This window comes from Bos indicus, chromosome 17 (assembly GCF_029378745.1).
Source record: "Bos indicus isolate NIAB-ARS_2022 breed Sahiwal x Tharparkar chromosome 17, NIAB-ARS_B.indTharparkar_mat_pri_1.0, whole genome shotgun sequence".
Taxonomy (NCBI): Eukaryota; Metazoa; Chordata; class Mammalia; order Artiodactyla; family Bovidae; genus Bos; species Bos indicus.
In genome coordinates this window covers 70,188,986-70,212,500 of record NC_091776.1, presented here as the reverse complement: position 1 = coordinate 70,212,500, position 23,515 = coordinate 70,188,986, and the positions used below count along the sequence as shown (strand labels likewise).

Here is a 23,515-nt window from a genome sequence, read left to right as displayed (position 1 = left end):
TGTTCAATCCAAAGGCCAAACCGCAGTCCTTGCCTGCCAGAAGCGTCTGACACAGCTCAGCTTCCCCACCGGGCCTCCTTGCCTCCGCCTCTCCTCTCTCCCACCACCGATTCCCGTCTCTTCACTGGGCAGGCTCAGTGCCACTGGCTACACCCACTCCCTCTGTGCTTTCACCATCTCATGGCTCCAAATGAAACCTGTGTGCTGAGGACTCCCGAGTTTACCTCTCTGGTGTGGACTCAACACTCCACACATACCCACCCAGCTCCTCCCTGACAGCCCCTCAAGGTCATGTGAAAGGCCCATCAGGCTAAAGTTATGGAGCCCAGGATGCAGCTCCTCCCCGTCTTTCCCCACAAGCCTGCCTCTGCCCTCACCTTCCCTATCTCAGTAAACAGCAACTCCACTGGCCCAGTGACTCGGGCCGAAGCGCCTGGGAGTCCTCTCAGACTTTTTCTCTGAAGGTTCACACCTTATCTGTCCAGCAGCAAACCCTGCTGGCAATTCCTTCAAAACATATCCAGAATCCAACACCATCTTGCTCTCATCTTGGCCCAGAGTCTCGCCTGGAACTTTGTAATCGTTTCCTAACTGTCCTCCCTGCTTTTACTCTTGATTTTCCGTGGTCTGTTCTTAGCACAGCAGCCAGTGGTCCTTTTTCATTAGTTATGACTGCTTTGTAAGTTAAATCTCTCCATTTTGCTACTTATTTTTAAATAACTATTTTTTATTTGGCTGCACCAAGTCTTAGCTGTGGCACTCAGGATCTTCTATTAGGTTGGTGCAAAATGATTGTGGTTTTCCATTATTGAACTTTGCCACTTGATACTGGAATACATTCTTAAATGTGATTATGCTATATATCATTTTAATGTGCATTTCTTGCTTTATTTTTTTCCTAATGACCTATTACTTGCTGTTTATATTTATTTTGGACTATGGAAATGCTGTTAGACAAAAGACAAATTTGAGCAGTTTTCTTATTCAAGTTCAAAATGGGTCTCAAAGCAGTGGAGACAACTTGCAACATCAACAACGCATTTGGGTCAGGAGCTGCTAAGGAATGTACAGAGAAGTGCTGGTTCAAGAAGTTTTGCAAAGGAGACAAGAGCCTTGAAGATGAGGAGTACAGTGGCTGGCCACTGGAAGCTGACAACAACCAGCTGAGAGGATCCAGAGAAGGCAATGGCAACCCACTCCAGTACTCTTTCCTGGAGAATCCCAGGGACGGCGGAGCCTGGTGGGCTGCCATCTATGGGGTCGCACAGAGTTGGACACGACTGAAGCGACTTAGCAGCAGCAGTTGAGAGGATCATCAAAGCTGATCTCTTACCACTATATAAGAAGCTGGCAAAGAACTCAACATCAACCATTCTAAATCAGTTACTTGGCATTTGAAGCAAACTGGAAAGGTGAAAAGGCTCCATTAAGTGGGTGCCTCATGAGCTGACCCAAGATCAAAAAACTCGTCATTTTGAAGTGCTGTCTTCTCTTAATCCACGCAACAACAATGAACCACTTCTCAAAGGGATTGTGATGTGCGACAAAAAATGGATTTTATATGACAACTGGTGATGACCAGCTCAGTGGCTGGACTGAGAAGCAGCTCCACAGGACTTCCCAAAGCCAAACCTGCATCAGAAAAGGGGTCATGGTCACTATTTGGTGGTCTGCTGCCCATCTGATCCACTAAAGCTTTCTGAATCGCAGTGAAACCATCACATCTGAGAAATACGCTCAACAAATCGAGATGCACGGAAAACTGCAACGCCTGCAGCCGGCATTGGTCAACAGCAAGGGTCCAGTTCTTCTCAGCAACACCACCTGAGTGCACGCCACACGATCAAGGCTTCAAAAGTTGAACAAACCGGGTCCTAAGTTCTGCCTCATCCGCCAGACTCACCTGACCTCTTGCCAATCAACTACCACTTCTTCAAGCATCTCAACCTTTTGCAGGGAAAATGCTTCCATAACCAGGAGGACACAAAAAATGCTTTCCAAGAGTTCATCAAATCCTGAAGCGTGGATTTTTATGCTATAAAACAAACTAATTTCTTATTGGCAAAAATGTGTTGACTGTAAAGGTTCCTGTTTTAATTAATAAAGACGTATATGAGCCCAGGTATGATGATTTAAAATTCAGGGTCCAAAACCACAATTACTGCTGCACCAACCTTAAAATCTTTATTGCAGCGTGCAGGATCTAGTTCCCTGACCAGGTATCGAGTCCCTGCATTGGGAGCTTGGAGTCTTAGCCACTGGATCACCAGGGAAGTACCTAAATCTCTCCATTCTGATGACAATTTTCCTCTCTGCCTTTTTTCTCTTCATGCTACTAACCTGTTAAGGAGAAACCAGGTCACGTACCCTATAAACTGTTCCACGTCTTAGATTTGGCCAACTGTCTCCTCCTGGTGTCTTTAAACTGTCCCTCCGATTCCTGTGTTTCCCACGAACTGATAATAAGATTCACGTTAGGCTTGGCTGGAGTCGTGTTCAAATTTTAGTCAGGGACATGTTTCAAGTGCTTCGGATTCCTTCCTGTTACGGCAGTGTGGAAGGCTGCCGTAGCTTTAGCGACTGTTCAGTGCCAAGACTGTTCAGTGGCTTCAGATGGCATCAGTCTGACCCCTCCCTTATATTTCTCTGTTGTCTTTCCGCTGGGTGACTACTGCCCAGATCCATTTTCTCACTGGGAGGAAAAACAACAATTTTCTAATTCTAATACTCCTACATTTGTTTATTAACTGGAATTCTATTTTTTAAAAAAAAGCCTTATTCTCTCATTAACCCTCTCATTTCTCAGAGAGTAGTCTGTACAGGAAAGGCAGGATAAATGCTTGACTTTGGTCTTCATTAATTTTCAAAGAATAGAATTAAAGCTCTAACAACCCAAAATTGTGACCAATCAGCTCTTTTTTCCTCTAATGAATGCATGAATTTTTATATGCTTTGTATATTTTCAACCCACTATAGTCATTACGCTTTTTGATGCTCAAATTGTTCTTAAGCCTGCAGGAGGCCTGCGGACACAAGCCCATCAAGCTCTTTATTTCTTCACAGTCCTGCACACCGTCTCCTAGGACTTAGGCTTACAATGTCTGCTGCTAAGTCGATTCAGTTGTGTCCGACCCCATAGACGGCAGCCCACCAGGCTCCCCCGTCCCTGGGATTCTCCAGGCAAGAACACTGGAGTGGGTTGCCATTTCCTTCTCCAATGCATGAAAGTGAAAAGTGAAAGTCAAGTCGCTTAGTCATATTCGACCCTTAGCGACCCCATGGACTGCAGCCTACCAGGCTCCTCCATCCATGGGATTTTCCAGGCAAGAGTACTGGAGTGGCGTGCCATCGCCTTGATGTCTAGTTCCTGCTCTATTCCTGGAATCAGTCATTTCCCCCAAAAACACCTCAGTTCCTTTTAGTGGCAAATAAAAGGAAATAAGAGACCATAGCTTAGGCACTGGGGATGCTAACTGCTGTATTACTGCCACTGCCTCTAAGTCTTTTCAGTCAATAGTTAGAATTCCACTAATTCAGGTTAAAAAAATAAAATCATGGGTCCATATTGACACTGGCATTTCTAATTTCAGATTACAGGGCTTTTGTTTCTTTGATTTTATACCTGTAATCTTTCCTTTTATACTGAAAATCTGCTTCTTAATGACACTGCCATGGTTATTTGCTTTATCTTACAAAGTAGCTATAACAGTTCAAGGCAACAATCCAAACCTGCTACGAACAATAAGACCACTGAGTCCAACTTTAGATGTCTTAGTTCTCTGTGTCCTTAGAATACTCCCAGCTAGGAATGAAGAGTCAAAGTATCATATTTTAAAGTAATTCTTTTCTCTTTGTAGTCATTGCTACAAACTTGATATATTTGTTTTCAGTGTGTTCTAAAATCCTAGGGCTTGGTTCTTTTACTTATTGATTTACTTTTCTTTTTTAATTATATAAAATATTTACATGGTTCCAAACTTAAAACTGTGTAACAAAGCAAATTCCTTGAAATTTTGTTCCTATATATTCCCTCCCTTCCCTCATAGGTAACAACTCTTCCGTTTTTGGTTTATATTTCCATTATTTCTTCTTGAAAATATAAGAAAACACACACTCTCTCTTCCCTTTCTTCCTCAAAAGGCAGTACTCAATGAACCAGAGGGAGCCTGTTAAGAGGGAAGTGTGATCATAGCTCTTCTCGACACAAAGCCAGGAGCTTGCCCCTCCCCCTGGAAAAAGAGCCTGCAAAGCCTTTGCGGGCACAGCCTTACTCAGCCCGCCTCGTTACACCACAGCCTAACCTTTCCTACTCTCCCTCTCACACTTATCAATATATCATGAGCTACCTCAAGTTCACAGGTGGGGAGACTATCATAAACAACTTTCTCCAATCTAGTGTGAAAAGTCAGTATATTGCAATAAAAATCCAAGTAGGCTTTGTTGTGGAACTTGATGAGTTGATACTAAAAGAGTAAGGAAGAACTGCCATGGCAATTTTGAAAAAGAACAAGAGTAAATAAGATCTCTTTCCACATATGAAGACTTAAGAGCTATACAGTAAGATCAGTAGTAGTAATAAACAGTTAGCATTTACTGAGGATTCCATAGTCCAAGCATCATTCTAACCATACTACATGCCTCATCACACTTAATCCTCAACAGCCCTGTTAGGTCGTACCATTATTATTTGCATGCACGATCAGTCGCTCCATTATGTCCAACTCTTTTCGAACCCATGGACTGTAGCCCGCCAGGCTCCTCTGTCCATGGGATTCTCCAGGCAAGGATACTGGAGTGGGTTGCCATTTCCTCTCCAGGGATCTTCCTGACACAGGGACTGAACCTACCTCTCCTGCACTGGCGGGCTGATTCCTTACCACTGGGCTGGGAAGCCAACACCATTATTTACTTACAAATAAGTAAGGTACGGTATAAGGAGATTAGATAACTCATTTAAAAAGGGCAGGAAGCTAACAGGTGATGGCAGCAGAATGTCCACCCAGGTATTCTGATGAGAGAACCTTTGTTCTTTCTTACCTGCTTCATTAAATCATAATTAAAACAGTGTGATGCTGGCTTAGAGATAGACAGCTACACCAATGGACCAGAGAGCCCAGAGAGGGTCAGAACAGACCCTCAAACAAATGGGACCTTGCCCCAAATGGAAGTGGACTAATAAGATCAGTATGCTGCTAAGTCACTTCAGTCGTGTCCGACTATGTGCAACCCCACAGACGGCAGCCCACCAGGCTCCCCTGTCCCTGGGATTCTCCAGGCAAGAACATTGGAGTGGGTTGCCATTTCCTTCTCCAAATAAGATCAGTATAAAAAAGATAAAAGATGAACTACTCAGTAAAGAGTGTTGCGGAAATTAATTACCCATAAGGAAAATGACAAACTAAGACCCTGTCTCACACAACTTATAAAAATATAAGTTAGGCTACAATGAAATTACCAGCACCTGTATGGGGGTCTTCCCTAGTGGCTCTGTGGTAAAGAAGCCACCTGCCAGTGCAGGAGACACAGGTTTGATCCCGGATCCAGGAGGATCCCTGTGCCATGGAGCAACTAAGCCCATGCACCATGACTGCCGGGCCTGTGCTCTCGAGCCCGGGAGCCACAACCGCTGAAGGCCATGCTCCTGAGAGCCCATGCTCTGTAACAACAGAAGCCACAATGAGAAGCCCTTGCACCATAACTGGAGAAGAGCCCCTACTCACCACAACTAGAGAAAAGCCCACGCAGCAACGAACCCACATCATAGTAAAATAAATACATAGTTTAAGAAAACACTTGTATGAAAAAAAGGCACCATATATAAAGCAAAAAAATAAATAAGTAAACAAACTATAGGCTAGAGGAAAATACCTAATAGTTAGTGTACCTAATAGTTCAAAAGATTAGTAAGCAGAATCTATGACAATGTGCACAGAGCAGAAAAAGCTAGATAACCCAACAGAAAAAAGGAGTGAGGGATGGTAACAAGCTCAAAACCAGAAACCCAACGACAAATCAGGCATCAGAAAAGATACCGGGCTTCACTAGGAATCAGTGAAACGGAAAATAAACCAACAATGAAGAACCACCTCACACATATCACATTGGTGAAAATGACCCAGTCTGGCAATGCAAAGTGCTGATGAGTCCCAAAGAAACCAGAACAACAATTTTAGCATGTAAACTGGCACAGTGGTGGAGAGCAAATGGGTGATGTTGGATAAGGATGACGAGATGATACCCAAAGACCCAAGAGCTTCACTTCCAGGAACGAGAAACTCTCAGACTCTCACACAGGGATGTGTGTTTAAGAATGCTCTCCGAGGCGGCTTCCCTGGTGGCTCAATGGTAAAGAATTTGCCTGCTAATGCAGGAGATACGGGTTCAATCCTTAGTCTGGGGAGATCCCACATGCCACATAGCAACTAAACCCGCAAGCTACAACTGCTGACCCCACGTGCTGCAATTACTGAAGCCCACACACCCTGGAGCCCATGGGCCACAACAAGAAAACCACCGCCATCAGAAGCACACGCATGGAAACTCAGAGAGTAGCCCCCGCTCACCACTAGAGAAGCCTGCGAGCAGCAACAAAGACCCAGCTCAACCAAAAGTAAACTCATTTAAAAAAGAACGCTTTCTGCAACACTTTGTAATTGTAAAAAAAAAAAAAAAAAAAGTACTCAGGAAGAAATAACAGTCTAGCAGCAGTGAGCAGATAACCTGAGTCTTACTCAGCAAAATGGCTGAATGTATGCAGTTAATAGATCTCTGTATCAACCTGAATAAACCTCAAAAATACACTGCTGCATTAAAAACTTTTGCAGCAAGCTGCAAAGTAGAGTATGATGCCATTCATAAATTTCCTAACAACACAAAGCCAGAACATTTATTCTCTATGTACATGTATACATACACTTTTACAAGTGAAAAAGAATATAAGAGAATAAGGATTTCAACATCAGGGTGGAGTTATCTCTAAGAAGGAAAGGAGGCAGAAGGAAGGATGGATAGGGCTTGAAATGCGAATTTAACTACATTAAAATTACATCAAATTCTGGAGCAAGGATGGAAAAATGCTAACAGCTTTTAAATTTGTATGTTGGAGATATGGATATGTTAATTTTTTTTAATTTTTCTGTTGTGGGCCATTTTTAAAGTCTTCATTGAACTTGTTATAATGTTGCTTCAGTTTTATGTTTTGGATTTTTGGCTGTGAGGCCTGAGGGATCTTATCTCCTGGACCAGGGATTGGACCTGCACTGAAAAGTGAAATCTTAACCATTACACAGCCAAGGAAGACTCCTGTTAATATTTTTAACAAGTGTTTCATATTTCATGTTTTTATGCTTAAACCTCATTTTTTATAATTTCACATATGTCATGATGTCTGTCCTGACTAGTTCAGAGATGTGAGGATTGAGAGGAATGACTTAAGGTTCTTGGTAAATCATACGTACCAGACACAAGGATTTTATTTATAATCTGCAGCATAAAATTTGTCTTAAGAGTCTCACAAAGCTTTTGGTCCATATCAGTGTTTTCTTATTGCTCATGTTTTTCATTGGATTTGATTCTGAATGACTTGTGTCTTATAAGTTAAATCCAACCTCAAATCATGAAAACCTATCACTGAAGATAGTCATTCAAAGCCGCTGTTGCAAGCTCCGAGGGCAAAAGTCAAAAGGGAATTCTAAAAGCGTGCTGAGCAACAGTGACACCCGCAGAACGAGTGTGCAGGCTCTCAAAGTGGCTGCTGAGAGGGACGAGCACGCACACAGCCCGAGTCCCTCAGTGACGGAAAACCAGCCTCACTCCGTTCCTGTGCTTCAGCTTTTTCACCTGGACCCCTCTCCCTCCTGAGAGCACCAGTCCATGAGGATAAGGCAGCATAATGGTCAAGGGACAACTCTGCACTTTTCAGGCTGCTTGGGTTCAAATGCTGCCCCTGACCTTTGCCAGCTGCACGACAAAGGTCAGGGCCCAGGTATCGGAGTTATTTAACCTGTAATTATCAGTTCAGTTCAGTCGCTCAGTCGTGTCCGACTCTTTGCAACCCCATGGGCTGCAGCACGCCAGGCTTCCCTGTCCATCACCAACTCCTGGAGTTTGCTCAAACTCATGTCCATCGAGTTGGTGATGCCATCCCACCATCCCATCCTCTGTCGTCCCCTTCTCCTCCTGCCCTCAATCTTTCCCAGCAACAAGGTCTTTACCAAGGAGTCAGTTCTTCACATTAGGTGGCAAAGTATTGGAGGTTTAGCATCAGTTCTTCCAATGATTATTCAGGACTGATTTCCTTTAGGACTGGCTTGATCTCCTTGCAGTCCAAGGGACTCTCAAGAGTCTTCTCCAACACCACAGTTCAAAAGCATCAATTCTTCAGCGTACAGCTTTCTTTATAGTTCAACTCTCACATGCATACATGACTACTGGAAAAACCACAGCTTTGAGTAGATGGACCTTTGTTGGCAAAGTAATAATATGGGCTTTTAAAAATAATTTTGAAAATTCTGGTAACACATGTAAGGGCCTTAGTCCAGCATTTAGGACAGTAAGACCACAAAAACACCATTACTGCTCCTACTGTTCTTGTTACCACATTACCACTGGTAACAACTAAGTCTACTTCCTTCCTATTGCTTCAGAAGACCTTGTGAATTCAGAGGTCAACAAATTTTTCTCTTAAAGGGTGAGACAGTAACTATTTTAGGCTTTGCAGACCATGTGGTCTCTGTTGCAACTACTCAATTCTGCCGTTGTAGCCTGACAGCAGCCTAGACATGAATGGACAGGTGTAACTGCATCCCAGTAAAATTTTATAACAGGCAGCTGGCCAAACCTGATCTGTGGCCGAGTGTGCTGACCCCTGACCTACGCTGTTTGCACACGATCTCCATGTATTGCATATACTTGCAGAGATGATGCAAAATGTTGTCTAATAAAAAGCTACTGGGGCAGGGCAGGCTTCCCTGGTGGTTCAATGGTAGAGAATCCTGCCAATGCCGGGCACACAGGTTTGACCTGTGGTCTGGGAAGATTCCACATGCCACAGGGAGACTAAACTTATGCACCACAAATACTGAAGCCCCCACACTCTAGAGCTGTGCTCTGCAACAATAGAAGCCACCACAGCGAAACTAGAGAGTAGCCTTCGCTCACCACAACTAGAGAAAGCCCGCAGAGAGCAACAAAGACCCAGAGCAGCCAAAAACAAATTAACAACAAAAAATCACATCTACTGTATCCTTCCAGCAGCCTCTCTGTTGAAGAGTCCAGCCTTCCACGCTGCTTGTGCCTCCCGCCCCTGGAGCCACATGGAGGGCCCAGCACAGGCAGCAGCACGACGCCAGAAGTCGGGCGCGTGCTCTGTGGGTGGGGGCCTGACGACATGCACAGAAGACCCCAAAGCCCGAGTCTGCAGACTCACCTGTAGCTGGAGGCTCTGGGCCCAGCGCTTCACGGCTGTGGCCTGGAGGGCTCGGCCTAGGCGGACCTGGCCCAGTCGCCATCTCCATGCACTCCACCACACCCTGCCGGAGAGCAAATCAAAGACGGGACCAGTCAGAGCACGGTCAGCAAAAGAGCAGGGAAGTGAGGGCTGGGCCTCAGACCCCCGGCTCAGGTCCCTCTCCCTAAGACCAACACCATTAGATCTGCTGCCAGAAAAAGCAATCAAGGAACAGTTCTAGAGCTGCCAGCTGAGGGTTGGAAACTGATGGTCCCTAAGGTCAGACCCCCTGGGGGAGGGCACGGCAACCCACTCCAGTATTCTTGCCTGGAGAATCCCATGGACAGAGGAGCCTGGCGGGCTACAGTTCGTGGAGTCACACAGAGTCAGACACAACCAGGGTGACATAGCACACAAGGTCGGACCAGCCTTAGACAACTTAGACACGCTCTGTTTGGCCAATGTGGGTTTAAAAAAAATCACTGCCAACTACTTCAGGAGATCCCACAGGATAAACTGCTAAACTACTAGTATTTATTTATAGCCACTCCACGCAGCATGTGTGATCTTGGTTCCCTGACCAGGGATTGAACCCATACCCCTAAGCAGTGGAAGAGCAGAGTTTTAACCACTGGACCCCCAGGGAAGTCACCCAATAATGGCTTTTAGATTTCCAGTCTTGATGGATCCCTTCCCTTCCTCCTGTCCTTGCCAGGTTTCATTCTAGCCTTGGGTTCCTTCCTACTTATTCTCTGATTTGTTGCAGAAAAGCAGTAATGTGGAAAAGAGCATTTGCAACTTCTGTTTTTACCCTGGTCACTCTAACTCACCAATATCTTCTTCCTCCTAACTTAAGCCATGCTTAGCTGTATCTCTTCAAAATCTCAACCTATCAGGCATTACTACTTATCTTTTTAAGCACTTAGAGAAATTATAAATTCCCTGAATGTAACCTCTGGACTCAATCAGAAAAATTTTAAGCCTGTAACAGATACTGAATAAATAAAATTATGTAGAAATATCCTCCATAGACTCTAGAGAAACTATGTACTTACTAAGCATTTACAAATATCTGCTGAATAAAGTTTAAATAAGAAACATTTTAAATTACTTCTTTATGTCCAGTGATGGTCTGGACACTAGGCTAATACTTCACAAATACTACCTTATGTATTTCCCATGACAACCTGAAAAAGACACCTCACGGTGTGAGGAAAGTGAGGCCTGGAGAAGTGAAATGACCCAGTACTTGTGAGAAGAGGGGTTTGAACCCAAGTCAGTGTAGCTGCAAGGCTTCTGCTCTTACCCACGCTACACACAGGGCCCCGCTCTCTTGGCCAGAACTGAGCTTTCAGTGCGCTGCCGTTCGGGACAGAGAACCGCTGGGAACAGTGCACACAGGCATCAGTACCACTATAAAGCAGCTCACTGCTACACACTTTTGGCTTTCAAAGTGAACTGACTCAGGTGGTCTCTCCAATGGAGGACGGTGCTGCTGAGATGCAGTGCAGGGCAGCAGGTAAAAGTGTGAGCTGTGGCATCAGAAAGATGGGAGGGTGAGCCTTAGTTTTGCTAATTACGACTCATGCACAGTAGAAACGTTGAGTAATTTGCCTGAGCTCATGTATCTTAATCTGTGCAATAACAGTATTTATCTTACAGTTTATGGTAAGGAGTAAATGGGACACTTTACATTAAAAAATCAACATACTCAGAAACTTAACACAAGGCTTAACAGTAAATACTCAATTAGTGTTACTTATGATTTTGTGAAAACCTGATCTTAATGCTGAACAAGGTACCAATAAATATTTACTACGTATCAATTATATTCAAAATGTTGTTTTAAGGTGGGTTTTTATGCTGGCTTTCCAGCAGCATAAAGCAATGATGAGGTAAAAACGAATGTTGCTGATCTGTAGGGCCGTGCAGCACACTCACCACAGAATACTCCGCTGCCTGAACTCCAGGGCAGTGGTCTGCATCTCAAGTTTGGTCCTACGGAAAACCACGTAGACCAACCAGGACTTCCAGGCCCGTCGCATATTTCGCTTTGCATCTAGATGCACCAAAAAGATTTCCAAGAAGGGGTTAAGAAAGGTGGATTACTCTGGCTTAAGACAAAAAAGCTCAGAGGCCCTCAGACGGGTCCCTCCGCTGAGTATCTAAATTCCTCCGGTCTTCCAGTGCCCTCTGCTGGAAAAGTTGTGAAGCTCTACAAACTTAATAAAGATGCAAGATGCAAAGAACAGTTACGTAAGTGATGACATTTACAAAACATTTAAAGGAAAACCAATGCACTGCACTGTTCAGATATCTCTAAAAGTCCTTATTTTTTATAGAGTTATATACTCTTCAATACCTACACATGAAATAACAAAGGAAGCAGGGAAGTGAATAGGGATACAGATGTAACAAGACTAGTGAGTTGATAACAACTGGAAGCTGGGTGATGGGTACACAGAAGTTCATTATTCTATCTTTCCATTTTGTGGATTTTTTAAATTTCCATTAATATAAGGTTAATGGAGTAGGAAATGGCACCCCACTCCAGTATTCTTGCCTAGAGTATCCCCACGGATAGAGGAGCCTGGTGGGCTACAGTCCATGCGGTCGCAAAGAGTCAGACACAACTGAAGCTACTTAGCAATATAAGGTTAAAAAAGAAGTCATATTATAAAATTTGCTGTTTGAAACAATATTTGTAAAGTAGAATAGGCAAGATAAAAAGGAAAGGATACTATCTGTATTTATTTGTGAGACAAAATAAAAAGGGTCAGTAATGATCCCAGAGCAAAGAGAATTTACTACATACAGGAAGGGCAAAGGTCCACGGGCCTCCCTTTATAGTAAATTCCATTTTCACTGTGAGAGTCACTACTGGTGAAGTTTTTTTTTTTTTTTTTTAAAGAACATAAAGGAGAAAATAAAAATATGTAAAACATTTTCAGCACATTCTCTAAAATGTGGACAGGAGGACTATAGCTTTACTTTGTATTTCATCGTTGTTGACAAATCACATCAAAAGATGAAAAAGAATTTAATATGTAGCTTCCTTGGGCTTCCCTGGTGGCTCAGAAGATAAAGAATCTGCCTGCAAAGCAGAAGACCCAGGTTCGATCCCTGGGTTGGGAAGATCCCCTGGAGATGGGAATGGCAAACCACTCTAGTATTCTTGCCTGGAGAATTCCACAGACTAGGTGAGCCTGGTGGGCAACAGGTCCATGGTGTTGCAAAGAGGCAGACACAACTGAGCGACTTTCACTTCACAGTTTTCTGTGGGCCCACCCCAGCTCCGGAATCAGCACATCTCAGGCAAGAAGGACCAGCATGGCACTGCGGTTTTAGAGCACAGGCTGCTAAGTAAGACAAGCTGGGCCTGAGTACTGTCCTTGTCACTTAGCTAAGTAACCCCACACAAGTTCCTCACCTGCAAAATGGTGCCTCCTTTAGAGGTACATTTGCAAACAGGGAGGCCTGGTGTGCTGCGGTTCATAGGGTCGCAAAGAGTCGGACACAACTGAGCGACTGAACTGAACTGAAATGAGATTATCTATAAAAAGGAGAAAACAAATGAAAAAAGATGAAAGAAGAGGGCCTTATAACGTTTACTATCAGGCAGTGACAAAGAAGAATGCAAGTGACAGCTCAGGGAGCCGTGCCCTAAGAGAAGACAGCTGAATGCTGTGGGCATGGGGAAGCCATTCCTAAGTGAGGTCTCTCTTAGCTACAGGAAGAGCAGGTCTACCCAGGGTGCAGTGGACAAGGCGTCCAAGGGACCTGCTGAGTCTGAGGGGCCTACAGGGCGTTCATGGTTATGAGAAATAGCAGGAGGTGACATTATCATTCAGTATGCGTTTTTTCCTTAGATTTACCCAAACAGGTTTCTGAGTTCAACTCACAGAGGAACCAGATACCAACCAGAGCTGAACTGTCACAAGATGACTAAGGGTCAACCTGGACCAAGAAGATCAGAAGCCAGCAGTGTGATCTGACACACAGTGGCAAGACAGACAGCAGCCCCATGTGCTGTGGGAGAAACACGGCCAGCACGCTGCAGCAGCAGGGTGGGAACCTGGTGATTTGTTCACACAAACCATGATGACGTGAGTTGTAGGTGCCCAAACCATGCCGCATGGAGATAAACCATGGGGATGTGATCACAGGAGCTCCTGCTGAGAAATCACACATCCGGGAAAACAGGAAGGGGAGTCAATCAATTCTTCCCTTTGACTCAGAGTTATTCTCTCTCAAAGACAATGTACTTGTCCTTCACAGAAGCTTCTATGAAAGTAAATCTGGGCTCTCAGTAAACTAGGAAAAGGGAGGGGTTTTACTCCACTTGATAACGAATATCTACAAGAAGCCTATACCATACTTAATGGTGAGGAACTCAAAAGCTTTTCCACTAACCAAGTATACAGCAAGGATGACTCCTCACCACCTCTGCTCAATATCCCAAGTTTCCCAACCAAGGGACTGAACCCAGACCACAGCAGACAAAATGTCAAATCCTAACCATGAGACCACCAGGGGACTCCCAATAAAGTCTTAATAAAGGGGGGGAAAAGCAAAAACAAGTAAATGGAGGCATTTTCTTTAGCATGTACTTCCTCTTCTCACCATGATTCTCGGCTCTCAGGTACTTGCTCCTCACCTCCCGTTGCTGATACACGTAGGTCTTCCAGGTCTGGAACATCAGGCTGTACAAGTAATACCTGAGGAGCCACAAAAGCAAGCAGTGTTTCTTTAAAACAAAACAACTCTTAATCTGACATACCCAGTCCGTTCTGAACACAGGAAAAATTAACAGAACACTTCTGACACAGAAAAACCAATCCATATCCTAAGCTGGGCTTCCCTGGTGGCTCAGAGGTAAAGAACCCACCTGCCAAGCAGGAGACGTGGGTTCAATCCCTGGATTGGGATGACCCCCTAGAGAAGGAAATGTCAACCCACTCCGGCATCCTTGCCTGGAAAATGCCTTGGACACAGGAGCCTGGAGGGCTACAGTCCATGGGGTCATAAAGAATGACTAAAAGCTTAATTTCCTACAATCACAGTGAAATGTGTCCTCCTTGACAGAGAGTTGTTCTCCGCACCTTATGTTATCACTAAGGGGAAAAAGGCATGAATTACCTGAGCGTGACTTCATCTTCAGCATCCACCGAGCTGCAGCATTTGGAAAGACAATCATTTCTTACTCACCCACGCCATGGAAAACACCAGTTCTCCTTTGCACTTAAAACATGGTCAGCGTCCTCCTTTGTCTTTTCCTCCTCAATACATACATTATCCACAGGACTGTCAGTCCCTCCATCTCTTCACTATCCCATTTCCTAAGACTTGATTTCACACTCTGCCAGCTTACTAGAATGATTCAACATTGTCTATGTGAAAGTGAAAGTGAAAATCGCTCAGGTCATGTCTGACTCTTTGCGACCCCATGGACTATATATATAGTCCATGGAATTCTCCAGGCCAGAATACTGGAGTGGGTAGCCTTTCCCTTCTCCAGGGGAACCCAGCTCTCCCGCATTGCAGGCAGATTCTTTAGCAGCTGAGCCACAAGGGAAGCCCAAGAATACTGGAGTGGGTAGCCTATCCCTTCTCCAGCGGATCCTCCCAATCTAGGAATCGAACTGGGGTCTCCTACAATGCAGGCAGATTCTTCACCAACTGAACCACCAGGGAAACCCCTAATAAAAACATTGTCTATACTTTATCTGAAATATCCATAAATCAGAAACCCTACCCCAGAGAGCCTAAAGACGTGATTACGAGTGAATACCAATTGGAAAAGATACAATATGTGAGATATATTAAGTTTTTACTTTTAAAAAAGGTATAGAAAATATGTATGTGATAGAATTCCCAATTTTTACTTTTTTCACATCCCTGGGAATACAAATGTCATGGATTAAGAGTTTCTTCTATCACTAAAAAATAAATAATTTTTTAAAGTTTTTTCTCTTTCTTTTCTATTTTCTTTTTTAATTTAAACTTTATTTTATTTGGCTGTGTTGTGCAGCATGGAGGATCTTAGTTCCCTGACCAGGGACCAAACCCATGACCCTTGCAATTGAGAATATGGAATCTTAACCACTGGACTGTCAGGGAGTCCCTCTTTTCTGTTTTCTTAAAGTTCTATATTGGGCATATACTTCTTCCCAAGCAATATAAACTAAAGTAACTCTACTGGTTTAGAAAACAGAATTAGAAATTATATAGCAGTGGGAGCTGGTGAGGAAAAATCTATTCTAATCATTAACATGATCAGTACATAATGGTTTACCTGAATTAGAGGGTTACCTCTGTGTGTATAAGTTCACATGCATACAGTACTGTGCCTTGGGTTTAATTTAGGACTCTGATCTTGCTTACTCTAAAAAGAATTTGAAGAAAAACAGAAAATAATACAAAACTCTTCTCCTTACAAGGATGGTCCAAGCACCACAAACTCAACCGATATGACACACCACGTTAATAGAATGAAAAAAGAAAACCGAAAGATCATCAGTGTCTCAATATAATAAATGCCACATATCACGAGCCCATGTCTAGCACATACTCAATGGAGAAAGGCTGAAAGCTTTTCCTCTGAGTTCAGGAACAAGACAAGGGTGCCTACTCTCACCACTCCTACTCAACATAGTACTGGAAGTCCCAGCCAGAGCAAGTGGGCAAGAAAAAGAAATAAAAGGCATCAGAATTGGAAAGGAAGAAGTAAAACTGTCTCAATTTGAAGATGCCATGATTTTATATATAGAAACTCCTGAAGACTCAACCAAAAAACTTTTAGATCTAATCAATGAACTCAGCAAAGCCATAGGATATAAAATTAATGTAAAATATAAGTAGCATTTCTCTACAGTAACAACAAATTATCTGAAAAAGAAAGAACTAAATCAATCCCATTTACAATCGCATCAAAAAAAAACACAAAATATTTAAGAATAAATTTAACCAAGGAAGTGAAAGGTCTCTACTCTGAAAGCTACAAGACACTAATGAAAGAAATCAAAGAAGATACAGATAAACAGAAAGGTCGTCCATGTTCATGAACTGGGAAAATATTGTTAAAATGTCAATACTACCAAAAGTCATCTATAGATTCAATGCAACCCCAACCAAGATTCCAATCTCATCTTTACAGAAGTAGAAAAAAAAATCCCAAAAGTTATGTGGAACTACTAAAGACCTCAAATAGTCAAAGCTATCCTCAGGAAGAACAAAGCAGGAGACATCACACTTCCTGTTTTCAAGCTATACTATAAAGCGGTAGTATACAATGTCATAGGCTTCCCTGGTGGCTCAGACAGTAAACAATCCACCTGCAATGCAGGAGATTCGGGTTTGATCCCTGGGTTGGGAAGATCCCCTGGAGGAGGGCATGGCAATCCACTCTAGAATTCTTGCCTGGAGAATCCCCCTGGACAGAGGATCCTGGCAGGCTACAGCCCATGAGGTTGCAAAGAGTCAGACACGACTGAGCAACTAAGCACAGCACATACAGTGTTCTGGCATAAAAAACACAGAGACCAATGGAACAGAATCCAGGGCCCCCAGATCAACCCAAATATATACAGTCAACTAATACTTGACAACAGAGCCAAGAATCAATGGGGGGAAACACAGTCTCTTCAATAAAGGGTGCTGAGAAAATTGGATAGTCACATGTAAAAGAATGAAACTAGACCCCTATCTAACACCACTCACAAAAATTAAATAGAAACGGATTAAAGACTTAAATGCAAGACCATGGAATTCCCAGGAGAAAACATAACACAAGAAAAAAGCTCCTCCACATAGGTCTTAGCACTGATTCTTTGGATATGATACCTAAAGCACAGCAACAACATAAGAAATAAACAAGGAGGACTGCAGTAAACCGAAAGGCTTATGCACAGCAAATACAGTCAATAAAGTGAAAAAGACAACCTACAAAATGGGAAAACATATTTGCAACCCATGTATCTGATAAGGGATTAATATCCAAATATATAAAGATATATATAAATATATATATCCAAATATATAAACTCAATAGCAAAAAATCAAATAATCCAATTTAAAAGTGGTCAAAGGTAAAAGATAAAAGACTGAAAAGTGAGGTTACTTTTTTAAATAGATAACAACAATTAAGCTCTTGGGGCGCTCAAAAGTCCTATGGTAGGAAAAATAAGAATATGTATTAAATGAAAGTAAATACTGTTCCAGAATCCCCAATGTTTTCATCTTTATCCAATCTAAAAATTATACAACTTCCTTTAACCATTCTTTTTCTAAATGAGCATTAATGCAACGCATGTGTTTAATATACTGCTGCTGCTAAGTCGCGTCAGTCGTGTCCGACTCTGTGCGACCCCATAGACGGAAGCCCACCAGGCTCCCCCATCCCTGGGATTCTCCAGGCAAGAACACTGGAGTGGGTTGCCATTTCCTTCTCCAATGCGTGAAAGTGAAAAGAGAAAGGGAAGTCGCTCAGTAGTGTCCAACTCCTAGCAACCCCATGGACTGCAGCCTACCAGGCTCCTCCATCCATGGGATTTTTCAGACAAGAGTACTGGAGTGGGGTACCATTGCCTTCTCCATTTAACATACTAATTCTCAACAAAAATAAATAAAAATGGGCAAATGACTCAGACATTTTCTCAAAGTAGATACACAAACAGCCAACAGGTACATGAAAAGATACTTAAAGATAACTAGTCATCAGGAAAATACAAATCAAAATCACAATGAGATATCACCTCACACCTCTAGGCCATTACCAAAAGGACAAGATAGAATAATAATGCTGTGCATCTGAAATTTATATAATGCTATAAACCAATTTTACTTTAAAAAAAAGTAGGAAATTAGGTCTCCCTAAAATAAGAGATTAAAAAAGAAAGATAAATGATTATGAAGATATAGAGAAAAGGGAACCTTGCGGTCTGCTGGTACGATTTGTAAATTGGTAATAGCCACTAAGGAAAACAGTATGCAGGCTCTTCAAAAAATTAAAAATAGAACTACCAGACAATCCAGAAATCCCACTTTTGGGAATATATCCAAAGGAAACAAAAACACTAACTTGAAAATATATCTGCACGACCATGTTCATAGCAGCATTATTTACAAAAGCCAAGACAGGGCAACAAACTAAGAGGCCACAGATGGATGAATGGGTGAAGTTGTATCCATTAGGTTGGTCAAAAAGCTCATTACAGAAAAAACAGAACGAGCTTTTTGGCCAACCCAAATACATAAAGTGGAATCTATTCAGCCATTTAAAAATGAGGAAATTCCACAAAAACTATATATATATACACACACATATACATATATAAAAGAAGAAATCCTGTCATTTTTGACAACATGGATGGAATCTGAAGGCATTAAGCTAAGAGAAGTATGTCACAGAAAGACAAACATTGATCTCACATGTGCACTCTTTAAAAAAAAAAAAAAAAAACACCTGAGAAAAAGATCAGATTTGTGGTTTACCAGAGGCATGGGGTTAGGGGAGTGGTCAAAAGGTACAAACTTCCAGGTATAACACTAATAAGTTCTGGGGATACAAGGTACAATATGACGACTACACTTACCACTGCGGTATGATATATATGACAGTTGTTAAGAGAATACCTGATAATTGTTAAGAAAATAAATCCTGAAAGTTCTCATCACAAGGAGAAAATTTTTTCCTCATTGTTTTTTATTGCAGTTATATGAGATGATGAATGTTAACTAAATTTATTGTGGCAATCATTTTACAATATGTAAGTCAAATATCTATTCTGTACACCTAAAAGTCATACAGTAATTCATATATGTCAATTATATTTCAACAAAACTAGGAAAAAAAAGACTTATCTTCCTTTGATCTAGGATCATGCCAACAAGTAATTATTTGATAATGTGTACCAGTAAAATTCCCAGGTGGATCAGCTGATAAAGAATCCACCTGCAATGCGGGAGACCTGGGTTCGATCCCTGGGTTGGGAAGATCCCCTGGAGAAGGGAAAGGCTACCCACTCCAGTATTCTGGCCTGGAGAATTCCATGGACTGTATAGTCCATGGGGTCGCAAAGAGCTGGATACGACTGAGGAACTTTCACTTCACTTCACCAGTAAAATTAAAGTAATATAACATGAAATCTGACCTGTAGTGACAGTCAGCTCGAACACGGAGTTTCCACTCTCGATGGGAAACCCACCACTCTTCTTTCCACTCTTCAAAGACCTTTCGCAGAATTTTTTGTTCATAGTAAAGCCTACGGCAGTGAAAAATAAAAAATCAGAGAGACACACCTGATGATGTTGGAGCTGATACCTATTCCCAAATTACTGTTTCCTATGGTCATTGCTTTCTCACAGAAAACTGTGGCTTATTATTCGATAACACCAAAATATAGATTAAAAATACACATATTTAACTTTTTCAGGTCAAAATCTTAGCTCTACTTACACTAGAAATAAAGCTAAAAAACTTTATACTCTAGTTCTTATCAATTCAAGAGGTGAAAGTAAAAAACTCTGACTTTTCAAATACAATGAGTTGAGAATTAACATTCTCAATTTTTTTTCGTTCACAGGACTGAAAAATATTTGATTAGTAAAAGACAGCAGCTCTACTTCTCATTTACATACCCAGGAGATTAAAAGTTGTAAAATAAGCAAATGCCTAATGGCAGTTCTAGGACTTAACAGAACAGAGTGCATTAGTTTAACTGAAATCTGGCCAGGGGATTTATAACAAGAGTAAAACAGAAGCAAGATAAAATAAGAAGGGAAAACCTACTAAGAAAACAGCGGGGCAGTGACAGCGTACTGATGTTAACAGCGTGGTCAAGAAGACCGGTTACTCGGGAACTCTGACCTGTCAGCCACTCCAAATCTTTCCCTGCTTCTGCAGGTTACCTCACTCAGTCATAGGTTTTAAAAAACTGGCTGGCAAAAGTATACATAGAGAAATTAAACTCCCAATGTTCGCTGCAGCACTATTAACGATAGCCAGAACATGGAAGCAACCTAAATGTCCATCAACAGATAAACTGATAAAGAAGATATGGTACACACATACAAAGGAATACTATTTGCCCGTAAAAAAAAAAAAATGATATAATGCCATTTGCAGCGACATGGATGGACCTGGAGATCATCATACTAAGTGAGGAGACAGAGAGAGACAAATGTCCTATGGTATCACTTATAGGCAAAGTCTTTTGAAAAATGATACAAATGAATTTATCTACAAAACAGAAATACAAATGAATTTATCTACAAAACGGAAATATCTCACAAACTTAAGAGAATGAACTTTAGGTCACCAGGAGGGAGGGAGGGAGGGGGTGGAGGGATAGACTGGGAGTTTGGGGTGGACATGTACACACTGCTATATTTAAAACAGATAATCAGCAATGACCTATTGTACAGCACAGGGAACTCTGCTCAATATTCTGCAATAGCATAAATGGAAAAAGAATTTGAAAAAGAATGGAAAAAAAAGAAAATAAAGAAATTCACCTATTTTCATAATAATAAATAAGAGAAAATCACCACAAATACCTATCAAAAGAGAACATCTTAAATTCTAATCAATGTCAAATTCAATCAACGATGCATAGTCATTTTTTTATAAATAGAACTAAAGATACTGAAATGGAAGGTACTCCAGAAAACCTGCTGGATGAAAAAACAAAGCTTGAGGCTAGGAAGAGAAGGGGGCAACAAAGAATGAGATGGTTGGATGGCATCATCAACTCAACGGACAAGAGTCTGAGCAAACCTGGGAGATGCTGAAGGACGGGGAAGCCTGGCCTGGCGTGCTGCAGCCCACGGGGTCTCAAAGAGGTGGACACGACTGAGCGACTGAACAACCACCACCACCACCTCATGGTAGGTAAAATATGATATGTGTAACTTAAAAAAAAAAAGTTATTAGTAATTTTTGTATTTCCAGTACCCATGTTAGAATTAATACATACCAAATAAATAGGTACAAAATGTATGTATACATAAAAACATGTCCATATGCATGTATATATGTGTACATAAATTATTGTATTATATATATTAAAATCCTGAAAAGACCTCCAGAATACCAAACTGTTACTAGCGGTTCTCTCTCAGGGAGGCATTACAAGAGATTGGTGTTTCCTGTATTACAGATTTCTTTTGTTTGAAAAAATTTTGAACAGCTTTGTCCATAACTTTTAATGGAAAAGAATCACACCCCTCTGCACAAGTACTTCCTTCTACCATCGACTCTCCATCTATTTCCTTTCTTTCCAAAAACCTCACTAAAATAACAGCAAATACTTTAAAAAGGTGTAAGCCCACAAAGAAAGAGACAAGAGACAACAATGTTAAACAAGAGACGCCAACAAATCTTAGAGGACAGAAAGCAGGCAGGAGGGTGGCAACTGAATCAACAGGTGAGAGAGAGAGAACTCAGTTTCTGGGGGGCAAGAGGCAAGTGCATGGTGGCACAGACCCAAGAAAGGGGTGGGAATGAGCGGCATCAGGAAGTGCGGAGTCCTGGGTTGGGATGAAAACACAGGATTGTTTTGCAAGCCTGTAAGAAGAGGCTGGATCCCCCTGGACCCCATTATTCACACGGGCAGAGTCAGGCTTATCTCTGGAGAGAATGAACCTGAGTGGCACTGGACTCTCCAAAACCAGGCAGAGCTCAAGAGATGGTCCTGAACCAAGAGTCTACATACCCAACAATGAGACCCACATCCCCCTCCTCCGCCTGCCGCCAAGTCTGTAACCGCCGCCTCCACTCCACTCCACCTCAACCCAGAAGGAGTCTGGAGGATTCTCTCCTCTGGGGAAAGCTGATCAGCCTAAGGGAAAAAGCCTTCCAATACTGAAAGATGGAGGTCTCCCAGTGAAACTGTCAAAAGCCTAAAGGGAAACCCTCAATTTACAAGTTCCTATGCATACAAATATAATAGACGTATCTATCTTCTAAATTTGAGTTTTAGCGCCTAACTCTTAAACGTGGGCTGACAAGAGAAGGATCTCTCGAGGACTGAGGAAAGGCTCTCACATGCGACAGTGAACAAAGGCACACACAAAAAAGCAGCTTAGAAGAGAGGGCAGAAATCTTAAAAACGAATCACTATATTAACCTCAAAAAGTTACAAGCCTCGAGGATGTCATTATTATTATTTTTTGAATTTTTTGAATGTGTTACCATATTGCTTCTATTTCATGTTTTGAGTTTTTGGCTGCAAGGCATGTGGAATCTTAGCTCTCCGACCAGGTATCAAACCCACATTTCCTACACTGGAGGGTGAAGTCTTAACCAGTGGACCACCAAGGAAGTCCTTTTCTTTTCAAAGGAACAAACATCAGTTCAGTTGCTCAGTTGTGTCCGACTCTTTTCAACCCCATGAATCGCAGCACGCCAGGCCTCCCTGTCCATCACCAACTCCCGGAGTTCACTCAGACTCACGTCCATCGAGTCAATGATGCCATCCAGCCATCTCATCCTCTGTCATCCCCTTCTTCTCCTGCCCCCAATCCCTCCCAGCATCAGAGTCTTTTCCAATGAGTCAACTCTTCGCATGGGGTGGCCAAAGTACTGGAGTTTCAGCTTCAGCATCATTGCCTCCAAAGAAATCCCAGAGCTGATCTCCACAATGGACTGGTTGGATCTCCTTGCAGTCCAAGGGACTCTCAAGAGTCTTCTCCAACACCACAGTTCAAAAGCATCAATTCTTCGGCACTCAGCCTTCTTCACAGTCTAACTCTCACATCCATACATGACCAAAGGAAAAACCATAGCCTTGACTAGACGGACCTTTGTTGGCAAAGTAATGTCTCTGCTTTTGAATATGCTATCTAGGTTGGTCATAACTTGCCTTCCAAGGAGTAAGCGTCTTTTAATTTCATGGCTGCAGTCACCATCTGTAGTGATTTTGGAGCCCAGAAAAATAAAGCCTGACACTGTTTCCCCATCTATTTCCCATGAAGTGATGGGACCGGATGCCATGATCTTCGTTTTCTGAATGTTGAGCTTTAAGCCAACTTTTTCACTCTCCTCTTTCACTTTCATCAAGAGGCTTT

The 23,515-nt window shown here is 42.3% G+C and overlaps 1 protein-coding gene across 1 annotated transcript in view; it reads right to left on the bottom strand.

Moving 5' to 3' along the window:
• The window catches only part of SFI1 (SFI1 centrin binding protein), an 88,169-nt gene that overhangs the window by 37,121 nt on the left and 27,533 nt on the right, over positions 1-23,515 (bottom strand). The window contains exons 5-8 of the mRNA XM_070768937.1: positions 19,600-19,710; positions 14,072-14,166; positions 11,390-11,507; positions 9,428-9,530 (exon numbers count right to left, since the gene is read on the bottom strand). Coding sequence (XP_070625038.1) covers positions 9,428-9,530; positions 11,390-11,507; positions 14,072-14,166; positions 19,600-19,710 — 427 coding nt within the window. The remainder of the gene's footprint in view (positions 1-9,427; positions 9,531-11,389; positions 11,508-14,071; positions 14,167-19,599; positions 19,711-23,515) is intronic.